The 19,567-nt window shown below is 43.4% G+C and overlaps 2 protein-coding genes across 7 annotated transcripts in view; one reads left to right on the top strand and one right to left on the bottom strand.

Moving 5' to 3' along the window:
- The window catches only part of Cfap97 (cilia and flagella associated protein 97), a 28,120-nt gene extending 17,942 nt beyond the window's left edge, over window positions 1-10,178 (top strand). For all 6 annotated transcript variants that reach the window (XM_050147321.1, XM_050147322.1, XM_050147325.1 and 3 more), the window contains 3 exons: window positions 423-691; window positions 6,081-6,231; window positions 7,223-10,178. In XM_050147321.1, coding sequence (XP_050003278.1) covers window positions 423-691; window positions 6,081-6,231; window positions 7,223-7,350 — 548 coding nt within the window. In that variant the 3' untranslated portion in view covers window positions 7,351-10,178. The remainder of the gene's footprint in view (window positions 1-422; window positions 692-6,080; window positions 6,232-7,222) is intronic.
- Window positions 10,179-15,231: 5,053 nt separating this feature from the next.
- On the bottom strand, window positions 15,232-19,163 carry Slc25a4 (solute carrier family 25 member 4). The gene is given in 5 exon segments (XM_050147390.1): window positions 15,232-15,715; window positions 16,532-16,672; window positions 17,157-17,460; window positions 17,462-17,644; window positions 18,929-19,163. Coding segments are annotated over 5 exon segments (897 nt in total). The 5' UTR covers window positions 19,040-19,163; the 3' UTR covers window positions 15,232-15,557.
- Window positions 19,164-19,567: the final 404 nt, after the last annotated feature.

Raw genomic sequence — 19,567 nt, 5'->3', positions numbered from 1 at the left:
GATTAAGCTGTTAATTCTAGACTGGTCTGAATTTTTGCCATTGTTTCCCTCAGTCATTGCCAAGAACATCTGTTGTTACTGTAAAATTCTGTCCTCCCATTACCAAAAGAGTACCTAAATTATTGTATCAGAGCACACAGTGCAGAGGCTCCTAAAGTCCCTAGCTGTTAAAGCTGGTGTGGCAAGAATAGCTTGTGTGAATCAGCTGCTTAGGAGCTGGCATCGTGTGGTGTCTACCTTCAGTACTCTGGTGTGCACCAGCTTATGCCCACAGTTAGAACATAGAACTCTACGCTACACAAATAAACCATTAGCTCATTTCATACCTTCTGTTAACTTAGATTATACTTTTAAGAATTAAAGTATGTGCCATCATAGCTACTTTGCTTAGCCACTTTCACTTTTTTTGTTTACTTCTGCAGCTTTTCTGCAGTTAGATAAAAAGGGACCACAAAAACATCACTTTGAGCAGCCTTCTGTAATGCCTAGGAAAAACTACTCTTTCACAAGAGAAGAGGTGAGACAGATTGATCGGGAAAATCAGAGGCTTCTGAAAGAATTATCAAGACAGGCTGAAAAACCAGGAAGCAAAAGTACAATTCCCGGAAGATCGATTGGCCATCCCCCTAAGTTATATCATAGTGCTCTCAACAGACAGAGGGAACAACAAAGGATTGAAAGAGAAAATTTGGTAAGTAACACATCTTTTAGTCATCAGAACAATTGCATTTGTACTGACTTGTAAGTACAACGAACAGAAAATTATAGCCAACTTTTCAAGTTTATTTACATAAATGCAGGCATAGATTACACATGCATAAACTGTGGTAATTTGCGAGTCTAGAAGTTAACCATGTCTGTCTCTTAGCGTGTACTAAGGAAAATACTGCAGGAGGTAAAAATTGACAAGTCTCAGTGAGCTCAAGGCAGCCTGGCTTACAGAGCAAGTTCCAGGACAGCTGGTGCTGCACAGAGAACCCCTGTCTCAAAAAACAAAACAACGAAAAAGAAAATACTAAAAATTTCCTAGTTTCCTGATTAGTTAAATCACTATACAGTTTCAGCACATGGTACCCTGGAATCAGATACACATACTCTTCTATAATGTGTTTGCTCACTAGAGCTTTACCCCTTATCCTTCCGTGGTAGACAGAAAGCTGTTCATAGGCCATGNAGCTCTGTAGACCAGGCTGGTCTCGAACTCACAGAGATCCGCCTGCCTCTGCCTCCTGAGTGCTGGGATTAAAGGCGTGTGCCACCACCGCCTGGCTTTTTTGGATACTTTTTAAATGACCTTTTAGAGTCTGCCTCACCACTTTGAAAACAATGAGTGATTCTCCGCTGTATCTGCTGGATTGTTAGCATTCATTCACCATTGGTACCAAAAGAGGAGTGAGTTCATTTTTTTCAAGAGTACTTCCTGAGAAGTATATAAAGGAAATATTTAGACAAACATAAAGCAGAAGTACCACCTGTCACTACTTACAGTAGGTCTCCAGAACTTTCTTAGCTTGCATACCTGAAACCTGGTAGACAGTGTAGTAGACTATAATTTTCACACACAAATGGTTACTGTGAGCTGGTGTGTTGACTAGTGTAACTATTCATTTTATAATGTGTATATATAAGAAAACACCATTTGCCTTGATAGATGTAATTTTAAAAAAAATACAACTTTGCTGGAGAGGTGGCTCAGCATTAAGAGAACTGACTGTTCTTCCCGAGGACCCGGGTTCAATTCCCAGCACCCACATGGCAGCTCACAACTGTCTGAAGATCCAGTTCCAGGGGATCTGACACCTTCACACCAATGCACATAAAATAAAGCTAAATAAACCATAAAAAAAAATTTTAAAAAAAAATACAACTTTCTCAAGAAAAGTTTTGGAGAAATTATTTTGAACTTCATTCATGGAGTCTGGTTTGAATGGCCGTCTTAACCCATAATTTAGCTTTTAAAGAACTATTCCTATCATTTTGATTATTAAACAGTAGTAATGTCTTTTCTATAAAGCAGTAGAAAAATGTGAAATACTGCTGGCTGTTATGTAATTTATAACCTAGCCTGAAGATGTTATATTCTTGTATGTCAGGCAATTAGAAAACTGTACAAAGGAATGTTAATGCTAACAAAAGTCTTACATTAGATTTCAAGTAGTGTATGGGTACTGTTATGGGTGCTGTATGTTATTTCACTTTTATTCTGGCCCTAACATGCCTACCAAATAGTTTGACTAAGAAACAGTCAGTGCCTACACTACACTGTAAGCCCCCAGTCTCGTTGCAGGTAACTGTTAGCATGTAATTATGCATAGAGTACAGAATGATTAAATTAGAATAAGTAGAATTTCGTTCTCTTTAAAGAAATTTCTTTGTAATCTAGGCCTCCAAACTCTCTTCCAGTTCTCTAAAAAAACTTTTATAAGTGATAGACCTCCTACTGTCATATAGAACACTAGAACTTACCCTCCTACTTAAGTTTATTTTAGTACCCGGTACTTCTTCCCCTCCTCCACTCTTTCAAGTCTTTTAGATGCTTATATCTTTTTGTCACTCCGTTACAGTGTTGTAACATTTTTTTAAAGTTTCATGTGATTTGGAAAGTTGTATGTTTTCTCTCATTTCCCTAAGTTTCTGCATAAGTGGCCTATCAGAGTACAGAAGGAGTTGTAGTTTTATGAGGCTTTTTAAAACTTTATTGGAAAATTATTTTAAATTTTAATATTCATCATTTTTATAGTGTTTTACCTCTGGTAGATAAGCACTGAAGTTTTCTTAAGATTTAAAGAATTCATCCAACTAGGTGAAATTTTGTAAACATTACTATTTTCTCCATACATGGTCTAATGAATCCCCAGCAGTCCTAGCTTCAGGTTTTTTGTACATGCTAAATTTAGAAGTTAAGAACAATTGAAGCCAGGCAGTGGTGGTGCAAGCTTTTAATTCCAGCACTAGGCACAGGCAGGTGGATCTCTGTGAGTTTGAGGCCAGCCTGGTCTACAAGAGCTAGTTCCAGGACAGGCTCCAAAACTACAGAGAAACCCTGTCTCGAAAACAAAACAAAACAAAAAACAGTTGACTCTGCTGCAAAGGACTCAGGCTGAGCTATATCTCCCAACCAACATTGTTTCTGTGCTAGAAAAAAAGGAAGAAAAAATACACACATATATATGTACACATACAATATTAGCAGATTAACTGAAAATGTCAAGATTATTAGAAATTTATCTTTTCCAGTAAAATGCTTTGAAAACATAATGCCTACGAATTTTGTTGTGCAAGAACATCATTTTAGGAGAATTTGGCAGCTATTGTGCAGCTCTTCTGTCTACAAAGAAAGATGCTGTGTAATTTTAGAAAGTGTATAGAAACTACATTCAGATGGAACAGAGCCATAGCCTAACTGAGCGCAACGAGAACTAATTGTAGCTTCTGGCTTCTGAAGGGAACAGAGGTCCCCCCCCCCCCCCCCCGGCTGACAGCAGTGAAGTTGTGGTTATATCTACTTGATGTGTCAGTCACACGCTTGGATTTCTAACCGTACTTTGTTCCTCTCTTCTCTGAACAATGCTTCCCCTGAATATTTTGGCTTAGTTTATTATTGTTATGCCCAGATCACAGAGTCCTCCCAAAATTAACCAAGAGACCCAGTCCTGTATGTAAAATTCTTATACAAGTTTACAAACTCGGATTCTCTATGTGTCTATTGTATTGGAGTGGTCAGAGAGCCCCAGCTCAGTTGGGGTTGAGTTTTTGTAGTAGCAAAGGTGGGAGTGAGGGATTTCTAAGGTTCAGGACCCCTGATTGGCTGACATTTGTCTAGGAGTGTCCTAGTATAAAAAGCAGTGGCTGTGTGCTGGCAGGTGATCCTATCTACAATAGTTGGAACATTAGGAATTTCCTTTGAATGGTCTGTTCCTGGGTGATGCCTGGGTGGTCTCAGTTTGTGGTCTTAATTGGAACCAGGTATTTCCTTAGGGTAAACTACTGAGACTCAGGCCTCGGTTGAGCTTGTCATGGCTGGGTCCTACAATTACCGGTTATGCCTTCTTGAGAATGGCTCAGAAATGTTGACGATGCTGGAGAGATGGCTCAGTGGTTAAGAGCATTGCCTGCTCTTCCAAAGGTCCTGAGTTCAATTCCCGGCAACCACATGGTGGCTCACAACCATCTGTAATGAGGTCTGGTGCCGTCTTCTGGCCTGCAGGCATACACACAGACAGAATATTGTATACATAATAAATAAATAAGTATTTAAAAAAAAAGAAATGTTGACGATGCTGGTTGGTGATGGAACCTTGGAATCAGAGGGCGGAAGGGGAACTGCTGTGAGCAAAGCACTAGGCTGAGGAAGTGTCTGGAAAGGGTGTTACAGTGATTCACAACAGTGACGCTGTAAAATGCTACACATTGAGTGGTGTGCTTAAGCTGGAGAGAAAATGATTGGGAAGAAAACTTGTCTTAGTGCTATCTACAGACTCTTAAGATAAAAATCAGTTTGCACCAGAAAGGGCCGTATGTTTTAAGGAACGAGTAAAACAGAACTGTGAATCAGTTCTGTTGGAGACCAGCTTCGACAAAAATACCACTTACCAGGGCAGGGGCATGGGGAGTAGAAAAACAGTAACGAGAACGAAGACACAAGTAAAAATAATAAAACAGAAACATAGGATAGTAGCAGGAGGGAGTTCCAGTACAGAAAACAACTAGGCAGTCGAAATTGAAAGTATGGATGGGGCTTGAGGTCAGTGCTCACACAGCCTTTCCTTGTGTTCTGTGTGAGGCATGGCTGCAGTCAACACTTCTGCTCTCTAGTGTATAGAGGTAGAACTTGTCATAACTTTGATAATTGGTGGTGATTTCAAAGGTTTACCTTTGGACTGTTAGCATAATAACTCCTATGCCTGACATTAATACGAGGAAATCAAGTTTCCTGTATTTGCTCTTGTAGTCCCTTTCCAAAGACTGGCAGGTCTGTGATGGCTGTCTGTGGGCTGCTATGACAATGTCTGAGGTTAACAATTAGGAGAGGAAAGGATTACTGACTCACACTACAGCTTTTGGACTTAGGACAGGTAGACACATGATGATAGAAGGGCATGGTGGAGGGAAGCTGCTTATTTCATGACAGCCAGAAGAGGAGGCTAGGGGCAAGATAGAGCTTTCTTAGAGGGTGCTCACAGCAGCCCGCTTAGTCCTATAGGCCCAGGCTCCCAGTTTCCACTGCTCTCTAGTCGTCCTCTCGATTGTAGTCCTTGAGGACTTTTTCTGTCCACTCTGGTATATTTATTGTTCTTGTTGAGGCTCTATCTACGTGTGTAGTGGACATTGCTGGGAGACAGTCTCACTGCAAATGCCCTGATCTTCTGGCTCCTACAGTCTTGCCAACCCCTCTTCATCAGTGTTCCCTGAGCTTTGTTTTGTAGATGTATCTATTAGGCCTAGGCTTCACAACTCTGCACTCTTTGTTTGTGGTTTTCTGTAAAGTCTTTTTTTGTTGCCCTTGAAGAGGGGAAATTATACTTCTCTGTGGGTCTGTGGAAAAATATTTGGGGTGGCCATATATTCTTCACCCCAGGTCAGAACATCTCTGGTATATGTGGAGTAACTAAACACTTTTTCCTTAGCGAATTTCAAGTTATAGACTATCTGACCTCTTAGAAATTATTGGTATTTATGTAGGATTTGTAATAGTAAAAATAAAACAGCACTGTTCCCCAAGTGGTGGCATTGGGACACTGGGACACTGCAGGTGGTTTAGGGCTGGGGCGGGGGAGACCACGGCTGACCTTTGGCAGGGCAGCCTGTCCCACAAGGAACCACGGCAGGTGAAAGACAGAGACATATAGGCACGCCATGCAGAAAGAGCTTGAATATTTATTTAGTGGGTTATGGAAGGAAAGGGAAGGGGGAGAGGGGGGAGAGGAAGGGAGGGAGGAGGCATGGCAGCAGCCACCTCTTCCAAAGAGAGAAGGGAAGGGAGCTCAGACTGGAAGCGGAACCAGGTTGGGGGGGCAGGGTGTGTCTTTTAAAGGGACAGGACAGATCATTACAGTATTAACTTTCATATTTTTGTGAAGGCTTTATTGAAACGGCTTGAAGCTGTGAAACCAACGGTTGGCATGAAGCGCTCTGAGCAGCTGATGGACTATCATCGAAATATGGGCTATCTCAACCCTTCCCCATCCGTTAGACGAGTGAGATCTACTCTTGGCCATTATAGCCCACTGAGTAAGATTATCAAAGCTATTTTCTATTTATTTTTTGAGTCTTTTAGTTTTTTAAAATAAAAAGTGTGATTTGTGTTCTAATGATAGAGATTTAAAATGCTAACTTTGGAATGCATTTTAGTTTTCACAGGCATGTTCTTATAGTTCATTGAATTTCAGGCTCCATGTACAGAATGTAATGGCAGCATAAGAAGAAAAACAAAAGATAAAATGAGTGAAAATAGCAGTGTTTTCTCAGACACTGGAAAAGTCTTTTAATTCAGTTTGTGTTTTTAAAGAATAAATTGATAGGCTAATGAATGTGGCTGAAACATTCTCTCAGTTACTAATACCTTATAACCCTTAGATACATCTTTCATGTCCTTACTAGATAGCTAAAACAAAATCAACAAGCTACAGCTGTAATTCATTTTAGTGCTTGATACGTGATCAGTTAGAGACTGAGCCAGCTGTGTACCCTAGAGCTGTAGGAATTTTAGTACTGGGTATACAACAGAAAGTCAGACCATTCCTTTACCAAAGTGGATGCTGTGGCATCATGTATATATTCGAAACTGTATTTCTCTTAAAAAAATTAAGCTATTTTTAAAGAAAATTGGACCCCGGTAGTGCTGAGAGTTCCCAGTGCTTATGTGACGAGTCATTGACTGATCATCTCACTCATTTTTAAACATGGTTTATTTTAGTTAACTTAAGACACAGCCTTATTCTAGTAACTGATAGTTAGTATTGTGCCTTGAACATAAAAAACCGTCAGTAAACATATAAATGATTATGCAAAGTGTTGGTTTTCACTTGAATCACTTCAGTAGCTTTTAAGCTCCACGAATCTCAGAGTACAGTTCTATTGAAAGTCATCTCATGAGAGTATTAGACACATCTGGAGGAAGGACACCAGTTTGGACCTAAAATGAGGACAGAAGGTTTATCAGCTGATGACTTGTGTACTTGGCTCAGATAATTGAGACTGTTTTATCTTTGTGTATGTTCAGGAGGAGCTTCCAGGACATCCAGTGCAACCAGTGGCTTCAGTTGTAAGACTGATCGATCAATGTTGGACGCATCCAGTGGCTTTTTGCTAAGACCGAAACCCAGGAATGTTCGTACTGCTTGGTTATAAAACCTATTTTTATGGTATACATTGTTCATCTTATTTTAACAATGTATTTTTATGTATTACTGTAACTCTTTGTAAACATCTGTAATACTTTTTTCAACAATTTATACAATAATGAGTATAATTTATTGTTTTTCAGCGCAAAATTGTTACCAAAACACACTTTGATGTAAAAATCAGTGTTTCATGTGGTGGCGTGTGTGTATAGGAGCTCTGTGTATGTTTAACAGAGAACGGTGTTGTGCATGGCTCTTGCCGTGGAAATTCACTAGTGATGCTGACAGTGGTGATCCCTGTGGGGCCAGGACACACTCTGCTTACTCTGTTGTTTTCAGTTATTGTAAGCGTTACTGTATGCGTCTCATGCCTCTGTGTCTTTAGAGTGCCTGCCACATGAGCCATCACTTGGTTATGTGATTGTTACACTCCTTATGAAAAAAGTCTTGAAATTTGTTTTCATGGACGAGCTGATTTCAGTTTGATGAGGAGGGTGAGCAGCTTGTACTGGTGTAGTTCTTGATTCACCAGAGGTTCCTCTCTGTAAGAGTTTGATTTGGCCACTCCAAACCATTGCACACTGAGTAACAGTGGCTTGCTTTAGAAGCTCCTGTTTTGTGTTTTTATGCAGTCAGGTAAAGTACTCACGGATTCTGAGGAAAGAGGTGGCTTTAACAGCCTACTGTAATCCTGTGGCTGGTTTGTAGCCAGATCATTTGCATCATAAACAAAAGCAAATATTTGTTGGGTCAGTGAGCAATATTCCCAGCTTGAAGAACCAAGAAGCATCCCCAGGGTATGTTAGCGAGTGTCTGAAATGATACTGTTAGTGTGTGCTGTCATTGTATACTTGCTGTATTAATAGAAGGTTAGAGCCCGGAAGAAACGCTTTAGAAAAACCAGTTATAAACAAGAAAAACTAATCACACATTTCTTAGAGCTACTGCCTTAAACATTTGTGAATTTTCTTAGTTTGGTTTGGCTAAATCCGAGAAGCACCATTTTTACTAGTCTGACATCTGAAGGCCTGTTTATCCTGCTGGGCTCGTGACACATGACGCATAGGCGCAATAGTATAGTTGACTATGAAGACTGAAATATGTTTGTGTCAGCCTGAAGACAGTTACTTTATGAACAAAGTGTGGTATTTCATAGTCATAACTTTTTCATTGCTGGTCTTGTTAGTGTACCTTTAGGACGTATAAATAAGTTTCATAGTCAGTGACACGTTTTTCTTGAAATAGGAATTCTCCCCAGCCACAGTGAGCTCTGTCAGGTCTCAGTGCTCCTACAGTGTAGCCTGTCTGCCACACCTGCGTCCCCCTCGTTAGCACCAAGGCCGCCTGTGCTTTACCAATGCCAGGTCATACGATGTTGGTCTTAGTTTAATAGGTTGTGTTTTAGAGCAGCAAAGGTTGGGAATGATGAGGCTAAAAAGATTGCTGAGCACATACACCACACACACATACACAAACACACACATGGTAGATGTGCATACACCACACACACACACACACACATATGGTAGATGTGCATGCACCACACACACACACACACACACACACATATGGTAGATATATATACACCACACACGCACACACACACACATATGGTAGATGTGCATACACCACACACACACATATGGTAGATGTGCATGCATACACTACACACATACGTACACACAGCACACACACAGTGAATGTAACACAGCACGACTGGAGGTTTCTCTGCTGCTTCCTGGGGACTAACATTATTTGAGATCTCTCTCTTTGTTCTAGTAAACAAGATTTTATAGCTGCTTTACATAACCTTCAGCTATATAAACAAAGGTTTTATTTTTGTCTGAATTTTTTAACTTTTAAAGTTTGTGTGACAACAAAATGCAGCATTTTGGCATTTGCCCAATAGTGAGTTGGTCACTTTTTACAATGTAAGTTTGAGGGAAAAGTGTGTGTATATAAAACATTTTCTGTTCCCAGTGGCATAGCCTGTGAGTACATTTTATTTGATCTCTCCAGGTCCCATAGATAAAGCTGTACTTTGATTTAAAATGCTAATTTATGCCTTAGTTTTTACTATTTGAAAAAAGTTTGTCTAAGTATTACTGATAACAGGGATTCAAGAAAAGGGCAACCATCTTTTAAAAACAGTTCACAGTGTTGTAAATGCTACATAATGATGATAGGAGGCTGGGTAGGAACTACAAACAGAATTCTCTGATGTGAGCTAAGGTTAGGAGGCATTTGTAGCGGAGGTGTCGTGAGTACAGAGTGTCTCCAGCTTCCCCCGCACAATAAACACTGTGGAGGGCTGTGGTGCAGGGGCTGGCTTGTCCTTACTGAAGCTCCGCAACTGCAGCTGGAAAGCGTGCTGGTCCATAGCCAGAGCTCGCCGAGAACTGTTCTCATCTTTATCAGATGTTATTACCTCCTTTTCTAGTAAGATTTGGTCAAAGATTTCAAACTATTAAAATTATTTCTTAAGCAGTAGCTACTACCTCTTTCTCCCCCAGTTTTTTTTTTTTTCGGTCTCCATTAAAAACTGTTCTTGACAGTTATTCCACTTAAACTTTGTGGTTTGCCTGTAAAATAAAGCCATGCAGCTGTGTCCCGCCCAAGCCTCAAAACGGATTGGTCTGCTTCTCACCTCCAGATGGATGCAGAGCTCCAGAGTATTAAGGTTGATGTAGAGCTGAAGATGAAACTTTATCTTAGTTAGCGATCAAACACTGTGTCATCTTAATGTAAGTGACTGTATACCGTCATAGAATGTGCTCACTGCTAATGGCTGAATTGCTTATGTTCATGAATAAAGATTAGCAAACTTTTAAACCATCTTTCTTTAAAGTGTTCAAGTTTGTCATTTTTGGGCATGAAGAAACTAGCGTGGCCTAGTGAAGAAAGAAAAGATTAAAGAGAACCAGGTTTTGATTGTTCATATACTTAGAATAAGAATTTCTATGTACCCTACAAAACTACAAGTTAGAATGAAGTTGCCAGTTGGATGGTATTTTTAGTGTTTTTGAAAATGTGGTATTTCTTGGGAATATTTCTTTAAAATGATGCTCCTGGTCAGCATTTTCTCAAACCACATGATTTGATTCATTTTGTAAAATTGCTATAATGTTTCAGTATAATGGACATTCTTTTAGAGCTTGAATGAGTGTCGCTATTGTTGAGATGCTTTATTTTTATTTATTTATTTTTTGTTTTTGTTTTCAAGACAAGGTTTCTCAGTGTATATAGCCTTGACTGTCCTCAACCCACTCTGTAGACCAGCCTGGCTTCGAACTCAGAGATCCACCTGCCTCTGCCTCCTGAGTACAGGGATTAAAGGTGTGCACCACCACCACCTGGCTTTTTTTGCTTTGTTTTTAAAGCAGGCTTACTGATGCCCTTGAGCTCAGGGTGGTTGAGTACCTTCTCAGCACATAAATAAGCCCAACAGGCGGGAAGCTCAGAAGTTCTACGTCATCCTCCACTACAAGCGGGTTCCAGGCCAGCCTGAGCTGTTTGATGATGGATCATGTCTCAAACCAGCTGGAGCCACAGGTAGAAATCGCTAGTGGCTCCCACAGGTGCATAAACTCTTCTCTGCACAGATGAAGGATGCAGAGCACAAATGGGCTTGTATTGTGGCAGGTAATTTTTATTTGTAAAGATAGAAATGGTTTTTACGTTGTCCCCTAGAGGCAGAAGATAAATCCCTATTGCTGGAAACACCTGCACATCAGATCATTTGTGACCACACACTGTGCACGCCAGGCCCAGAGACCCCGAGTTGGAACTGAGCTGAGAGCCTCCTCCCTGAGCACTAGATTTCAGGGTACCAGAAGACACCATTCACGTTTCCAAAGGAAGTAAGCAACCAAGAGTCTTACTCTGACACCGATAGACCACAACAATGACCAGCATGGCACGATAACCCTCAGGTGCAGTCATGTTGTGCCTGCCTGAGCAATAACCATCAGTTCTCTTACTGGACCCGCTCAGCAAGAGGGAACCTAGCTGATGTTCAGTGTAGTGACATCATGGTTTTCAGAGGAGAGCCAACAAGCCATCACTTTACTAAGCCAGCGTAATTTCTAAAATAAATATTACATCCTAAACATTTGCCCCCCCCCAAAAAAAAGAAGAAGAAATCAATGGTCATATGAAATAGAAAGTCTTTAGAAATTCTTCATTCCCACAGGTGTTTTTACTTTTGCATAGTGTTTTGCCCTCTGGTACATGTATAAAGGTCAGAGGACAACTTTGCTCTACCTGATTCTGGGTTCTGGGAGCTGAACATTGTCACACATACCTGGCAAGTGACTTTATCTGTGAGCCATCTTGCTGGCTCCCGGAGCTGTCTTTCGGAACTACTTCCAGGATACAATGTATCTCTCAGCCTCTAGCCTTTTGTCAGGCTGGGTCGGAAGCTGCCACCTCCTGCTGCCGCTACATGCTAACTAGCATGTTCATCATGAGAGCTCCAGAAACACCTCGTGGAAAGCAACAGGCCGACTTCCTGCTTGTTTGTATTCAGCTTGTTTGTATTCAGGGCCGAGCACAGGGAGTATAGAAAGATGGGCAAAGGTCGTCTCTGCTTGCTCCCCTCTCTACCTTTGCCAGTCCATCTTCAGGTATGCACTGGTTTTCCTTACGTGAGGTGGGGAAATGTTTGCTGATGCAGAGGGCATAGAAGGGTGCTGCTGACTGGTTTGTTCCTCATGACTGTCTCAGTCTGGTTCTTGAAAGAACTCGGGACTATCAGCCCAGTGATGGCATCACCCACAATGGGCTGCCCCCCCCCCCAATTAATCCCTAAGAACAAGAAATGCCCTACAGAGGTGATTCTCAACTTGTGGGCCTTGAACCCCCCCCCCCAGGGGTTGCATATTTAATTACAGTTCGTAACAGTAGCAAAATTTTGGTTATGAAGTAGCAACAAAATAATGTTCTGGTTGGGGCCACAACATGAGGTCACAGCAATAAGGAGGTTGAGAACCACGGCTCCTACAGGATTGCCTACAGAGGGTCTTTTGGAGCCTTTTTCTCTGAAGCTCCCTCCTCTCTGATGACTAGCTTGTGTTAAATTGACATAAAGCTAGCAAGTACAGATGCCAAAGCCTTTCTCTCCTTTGCATTATTTTTGACCTGCTGTATGTGGCATCACTATTTATTTATTTATTTATTTATTTATTTATTTATTTATTTATTTATTGACAGGGTTTCTCTGTGTAGCCCTGGCTGTCTTGTAGAGCAGGCTGGTCTCAAAATCACAAAAACCTGCCTGTCTCTGCCTCCTGAGTGCTGGGATTAAATGTGTGTGCCACCACCGCCCAGCATGGAACTCTGATGACACATTGACTACTTCAGTTCATTCTCTTGCTTTTGCATCCGATAACTTATGTTGGCATCTGTCTGTTGTGAAGATTTATTGCTATTCATGTGTGTTTGCCTAGTATAGGTATGTGTACCACATGCATATAGGGATACCAAGGGATCCCCTGCAAGATATATGTGCTTGAAACCGAAGAAGAGCAGCAAGTGCTCTTAACCATTGAGTCATCTTTCCAGGGTCAGTATCTGTGTTTTGAATCTGTAATGGAGACTCTGGAGGCTGTGGGCCATCTCTGGTTTTAATTTTTTTTTTTTTAATTTTGGGGCATGACATGTAAGTGCCATAGTACACATATGATCAAGTCCAAGGACAACGTCTAAGAGTCGGTTTTCTCCTACCACGTGAGTCCAAGGGATTACACTCAGGTCTTCAGGTTTGGCAGCAAGCACCTCCCTCTAGAATTAAGATTCCATACTTTGTCTCCCAAGAGCTGTCTACTGTTATGGCTTTGGCAGAGATTCCCAGAGGTGGGATTCTTAAGGGTCTGGCATGGAATTCTAGCTTTTCACTTTAGTGTGATCCCCTTTTCCAGACCTTCAGACTTTGCTTCCTTCTAGGAATTCTTACTGAGTGAAGTAGCTGTAGTAGGGTCAGCTCAGCAGGACTCTGGGGCAAAGAGTACTGGATTTAACCTCAGCAGGCGGGAGAAAGCCCGAAAGGCAGCACTTGGGTCATGTGCATACGGCAGATGACGTGGCTAATGTACAGTTTAACAGGCAGCCAGTTCCTCCACTCTGCTCCTTGCATGCAAGTGGGGGAGGGGGATGGAAACAATTCGGCTCTTGGTTGGGCTGTAATGACCTCCTCTTTGTTCACCCGCAGCCAGTTCCAGTTCCCAATTACGTTCGTGGCCTGTCAGTCTAAACCCTTAGGTTTAGAAAAGCCCCAGTTGTAGATAGGCAATAAAGGTAGTTTTCCCTACTAGCTTGTGCTGCTTTTGTCTGCCAGAAACATCACTGCATCATTAATATTCTAGAATGCAACATAATGTACCTGGAAGGCCCCTAGCAGCACTGCTTGCTCCTTGTCCTTGGGAGACAGGATTGAGATCTTTTTACTTTTCCATCTATCTAGACTGAAATCAGAAGTAACTCTGGATATGGAACACACACACACACACACACACCTTGGTTGTTCTGGCAAAAGCAAGGCAGCCAGTGTTGCACCCAGAGGCCTGGGTAGCACAAGCCCAAGCTCTTTTATCAGGAAACACAAAGCAGACATTTGCCTTCTTTCCAAACTTTGCGCCCAATCTGGACATTTCCTGCCAACAGGACACAAACTGGAAAACTTATTAACTGCTCTTTTCCTGGTCCAGATGCACTCATTTCCCCACTTGAAATTTCAAACAATTTTATGTATGTGTGTTTAGCCTGCAAGCCTGCTTGTGCAGCACTTGTATATGCCTAGGACCTGGGGAAACCAGAGAGCATGCGTGATCCCTTGGAATTGGGGATTTGAACAGTTATCTCCATGTGGGTGCTGGGAACCAAACCCAAACTTCTAACCTTTTAACCTTGAGCCATATCTCTACTGCTGTCCCCCACCCTTGAAATACTTACTCACAAATCCCCGAGAGTCAAGCCCTTCAAATAGGCCTTTCTCCTCATTCTTAAGCTGTACAGAAAGGAAGTACAAGCAGATACTTTGTATACAAAACCTAGTTACTTTCTTTCAAGGTCCATGCCTATCATCGCCCTCTCCTGCTCACTCCCAGCCAAGATTTACAGCTTCAACTTACAGAACAAGACTATTTTATCTTCTCCCCCACTTAGGCTTCAGGGCAGGTTCACTTTCAGAGCCTCCCAGGCATTAAATACGAGCTTGAAAACTGACATCAAAATCTGAATGGTGGATGTGCCCTACTCCCGGGAATTCAACCCCTCACCCTCAAGATGACAGTATTAGGAGACAGGTCCTTTAGGAACACAGTATGGTACCTTTGTCACTGTGATCAGTAACTTTCAAAGGGGGCTCCAGAGAGCTCTCTCACCCTCTTCCCACCAAGAAGATTCTCGAAGTCAGGTGGCTCTCACCAGAGTTGATCCTCATGGACTCTGATGTTTCAGACCCAAGGTGAGAAGTATGTTTGTTGTTTTATGAAGCAGACAGTGTGTGGCACTTTGCCATTGCAGCCCAAACTAAGACAACTGTTCTTCAGTGAAAACTGTCCACTTGTTGGAAATTTCTAGGTAAAAGGATTCTGTACAGGAACTAAAAAAACAGGACTTCCTCAGCATGCAAAATTCTTACCTCTCTGAAAAGCTTAGCAGAGGCTCACCGTTCCTAACATAGTGCAAGTACACACAGTGGGCCATGGAAGCTGTTCATGTTGCCACTTTCGAGCCTTCAGCAACAGTGTAGCAAGATAGTACATGGCCTGCTTATGTTTGAAGAACAGCTATTTCAATAGGGCATGCATATAGGAGAGTCACTGCCAAATGCATCTTGCTAGAAAACGTGTTAATGTTTTAATGTTAGCAGTTAATGAGTTCAGGAAGATAAAATGTATTGAGTAGTCTTTATTAACGATTCACATTTGGTTACTTTTGTTGTCATTATTAGTTCTTCAGTTAAATAATTGAACAAGTATGATAAGCTATCTTCTGTTTGCTGTGAGAATCTAAATGTAAAATAAATATAAAATACATTTGTGGTTTAATGAATACTCAATGAAGCATTTTTCCGAGGTATTCCTGATGGTCCGGTTTTATCCAAGATCTGTCTTTTTATTTCCTTAAGAATAATAGTCTGTTAAACCACACAATGGATCTGTGAACTTGTGAGCCAAGTCCCCTGGGAGCCAGTGAACTTGAGTTTTTATTACATTAGACATATTTTTTGATCTCATCATACAATACCAATACAAAAGCACCACCCATGCCTCTCAGTACATTGGACCAGGCACCTTTGAAGAAAGCTTTGGCTCCTTCATCTTTTGCAATCTTCCTCCAGCAGTCAAGTGTCCCCGTGTACATAATGTCAGCTGTGGAGACAAATGTGAGTAAGGGTTCCTTTCTCCTCAAAGACATCATGCCCTTTATGGTGTGGTCCCCAGCCTATGCGATAATCAACGAGACCTCTTCCTTGCAGAACTGTTAGGCTACCTTCTAATATCCCTATTCCTCAAACTCAAGATTAGCGAAGTAAAAACTGGAGCAATCAAACAACCAAGTTACACACTGTCAGACTAAAACTGGAAGGCAACGTGGGGAAGGAGTATTACTGCTACACTCTGTGGATGACTTTTTATAGATGAACAAATCAGCCCCGGTCTCGGATTACACTGCCCAAGGTTGTGCAAGAAAAATGAAAAGGTGTGTGACTGTTGGGTTATACAAAATCCCCTCACATTTGGTGGTTTTGTTCTCTTTTCATGCTTTTACCTATGGAAGTTAAAACTAACAAAGCAGACTACTTCAGGCCACTTCTCATCCAGCTAAAACATCCTCTTTCTCATTCAGACTTCCAATAACTACAAGGGAAGCACTAATTTTAAGTGAATCCTATGCCCTTGCTTATGCACCCAGGCTGTAGGAAAAAAGGACCTGAGGTCTATGTAAAGCTAGATGCCTAGGGCCAACTCTAAATACCTTTTCTATATTCTTACAATATCATTAACAAAGAGGAAAAAAAAATCCTTGCAGGGAAAGCTAAAGGGGAAATTACAGTCTCGGCTTCCCAAATTCTTATTGAGTAATTTTGCCATTCAATTTAGAAATACGAGGCCTGCTGGCACTTAAGAGTGGTCCCCAGGGGCAAGGCCTAAGATTCACATCAGGAGAGTTCATGCCACGCTTACCCCCTTTCCGGCCAGACTGCATCATCATCCTACGACGGACAGTGTCAAACGGATAGGACACCAGCCCTGCGACCGCCGTCACACTCTGGGCAATCATCCAGCTCACGATAATGTGCACATTCTTGGGGTCCGGCAGCATCCCTGTGAGCAGAGCCAAGAAGCAAATTGCTTAATCAGGTGTCTTTTCTCATCAGCTTGGTTAAAAAAAAAGCAGGTGGAGGGGTAGACGAGGCTCCTGACTCAACTCCACTTGCTACCCTTCCACAAGAACCAGCTCCTCTCCTCCCAAGGAATCCTTACACGCAACCGGGTAGCCAACCAAAGTTGGCTGCTGCCTTCCCTTAATCAGGGAAGCTACAGCTCCGTTGCCACGGAGTTCCCTTCTAGTTCAACTAGACAGCTGTGCTGGGACAGCTCTGCATCCTCTGAATAGCTCAAAGCCACAGGAAACATCAGTAGAGGACGCAGAGGTTCCTTTGGTTATTGATTTACCCAAACTACATCACATCAACTCCTCAGAACTCAGAGATGGGAAAAGACTAACCAAACAAAGGGCTTGGGGTCCCTACAAGAATCCTCTCTCCACATCCCCTCCCAACACCTTCCACTTCAAAGCCCCTCTCACCCTTGGCAGTGTCATAGACTCCGAAGTAGGCAGCTCTGTAAATGATGATGCCTTGGACGGAGACACTGAAACCCTGGTAGAGACCCTTCACGCCATCAGACTTGAAGATCTTGCTGAGACAGTCGCCTAGCCCACTGAACTCACGCTGGGCTGATCCCTTGCCCACGTCGGCAGCCAGCCTGGTCCTAGCAAAGTCCAGCGGGTAGACAAAGCAGAGGGAGGTGGCACCAGCTGCCCCGCCGGAAGCCAGGTTACCGGCGAAGTAGCGCCAGAACTGCTTATGCTGATCCACACCCCCCAGGAAAGATCTGCTTGTACTTGTCCCTGAAGGCGAAGTTGAGAGCTTGGGTGGGGAAGTAGCGGATCACGTTGGCCAGGTTACCCCTCCAGAAGGAGAGAAAGCCCTGTTCCTTTGGGATTCTCACAACACAATCAATGATACCCTTGTACTGTTTCTCGGCACTGATCTGTTTGCTGGCATGCTGGACCTAATTGGGGGTAGGGAAGGGTGGGTGACAGAGGACAGACAGGGTGAAGACAGGAGAAAAAAAAAAGATTTGTACTCCTTCAATTTTCTGGGGTTGTTTTTGTTTTTTCTAAAAAGATAGGATCATCTGACGTAGTCAGGACTAGCCTGGAACTCAAGTCTTGTGTTAGCCTACCAACTGCTGGGATTGCAGATGAGCATTACCATCCCCAGGATCCTCCTCAAGAGATAAAAGACAACTTTAATTTTTTTAATGTATCAGGAAATCAAACAGTATCAAGGAAATATCAATAAATGTTAGTTATTTGGCTAAGCTAAAAAACAATCCAAATTCTATTCATTATCAAGGCATCTGAGGGAAAAACTAAAAAAATTTCCCCGCAGGCTTATGGGAAATATAAATGGATAAAGATCCCTCCCTCAGCTCTGCAGTTCTCTCTAATGTCCTTTGAGGAGAAGCAAGCCGAGCAGTAGGCGCTCTGATGATGTGAGCATGCTCGCCAGGCTCTAGAGCCTGAAAATTTTTCAAGCAGATTAGTAATCGATTACAGCTGTGCCAATCTGTCGCGGCATTTTTTTTTGTTGCTGATCGTTCAGACTCCCAAATGGCTATTCCCCAGTGAACAGCATTTGCTTTTGGGATGGACCAGATGATGACGCCCTTTGATGTCCAGGTAGGGAGGAAATGATTTGGGGACAGGATGGCTAAGGCGATTTGAATTTATCCTGAAAAGTACTTCAGAATCTCTGCCTCAGAGTCTCCATCCGTGAAATAAGAGCAAAGAATTCGTCTCTTGCAGAGGTAATAAATGATGAATGAAATCAAGGTCGGGCTATAGCGCGGTGCACGCGACGCGGTGTGCTCTCCAGTCAATGATTAATCTGATGCTTCTATTGTAAAGGGTGGGTGCAGATAAGAAGGTGTAAAGGCTGCGGCCGAAGGGTGAGGCCGGCCTAAGAGGCCTTGGGTGGAATGCCGCTGCAGGACCAGGCTCACGATCTGGCTCGAGGTAGACCAGCTTCGGGTGGGTTTCCATATATAGACACCCCAACGCGGGTGCTACCCGACACCAGGAATCTGCCACTGACGCCGGACCTGTACTGCGTAGAGGGCACCTTCCCCTTCGTGTAGGCCCCGGGCTTGGGGCCTAGCACAGATTTGCCGCAGCGCCGCGCGCGCGCGCCCACGGCGCAGCAACAGCAGCAGCATCCCCGCGCCCCGCCCGCATCCCTGCGCCCCGCCGCGCCCGCATCCTCGCCGCCCGCGCCACCAGCCGTCCCTTACCTGCAGCAGCAGTTTGACTCTCTCGATCGGGGCGACCGCGGTCTTGGAGACGGCGGCGGCGATGCCACCTGCCAGGAAGTCCTTAGCGAAGCTCAAAGCCTGATCCCCCATGCTGACAGCGGGGCGCACACAGCCTACAAGGAGCCGCTCTCTTGCTCTTGCCTACGCCCAGCCAGGTACCGCCACCTCGTCTCCGTCCCTGCGAGACGCTAAGGGGCCGCCCGCCTGACCGCAGCCCTCCTTATATCCCCGGCTCGGCGTCTCGCGAGAGGAGGAGGGACCCCGACAAGCGCGCAGCGCGCATTGGCTGGGCAGGTGTCTGGACAGCCCCTCTCCATCCCCCTCCTTTGCAGAGGGCATTGGGGGCGAAGACACTTCCGGGAGCTAGGGCTGGGTTGGGGGGACTGTGCCTGCAGCTTGGGACATTTAAAGGGCAAATTCAAGTTATCTGTCCCTGCTAGCCGAGGGAACACCGTGTCTCGGCTGCACGCGGGCCGTTGTATTTATAGCTCAAGAGGGTTTAGCCTGGGGCAGAGCCGGGGACGGAGAGGGGGCCGGTGCCTCAAGCGAAGCTCTCTTTGACCTCGATCTTGCACGGTTGTAGTCCTGGCCAAGAGATTTCAGACTGCCACCCCTTCC

The sequence above is a fragment of the Alexandromys fortis genome, unplaced genomic scaffold (assembly GCF_014885135.2).
Source record: "Alexandromys fortis isolate MF-2015 unplaced genomic scaffold, M_Fortis_MF-2015_v1.1 scaffold_32, whole genome shotgun sequence".
Lineage (NCBI taxonomy): Eukaryota > Metazoa > Chordata > Mammalia > Rodentia > Cricetidae > Alexandromys > Alexandromys fortis.
This window is presented reverse-complemented; position numbering and strand designations above follow the sequence as displayed.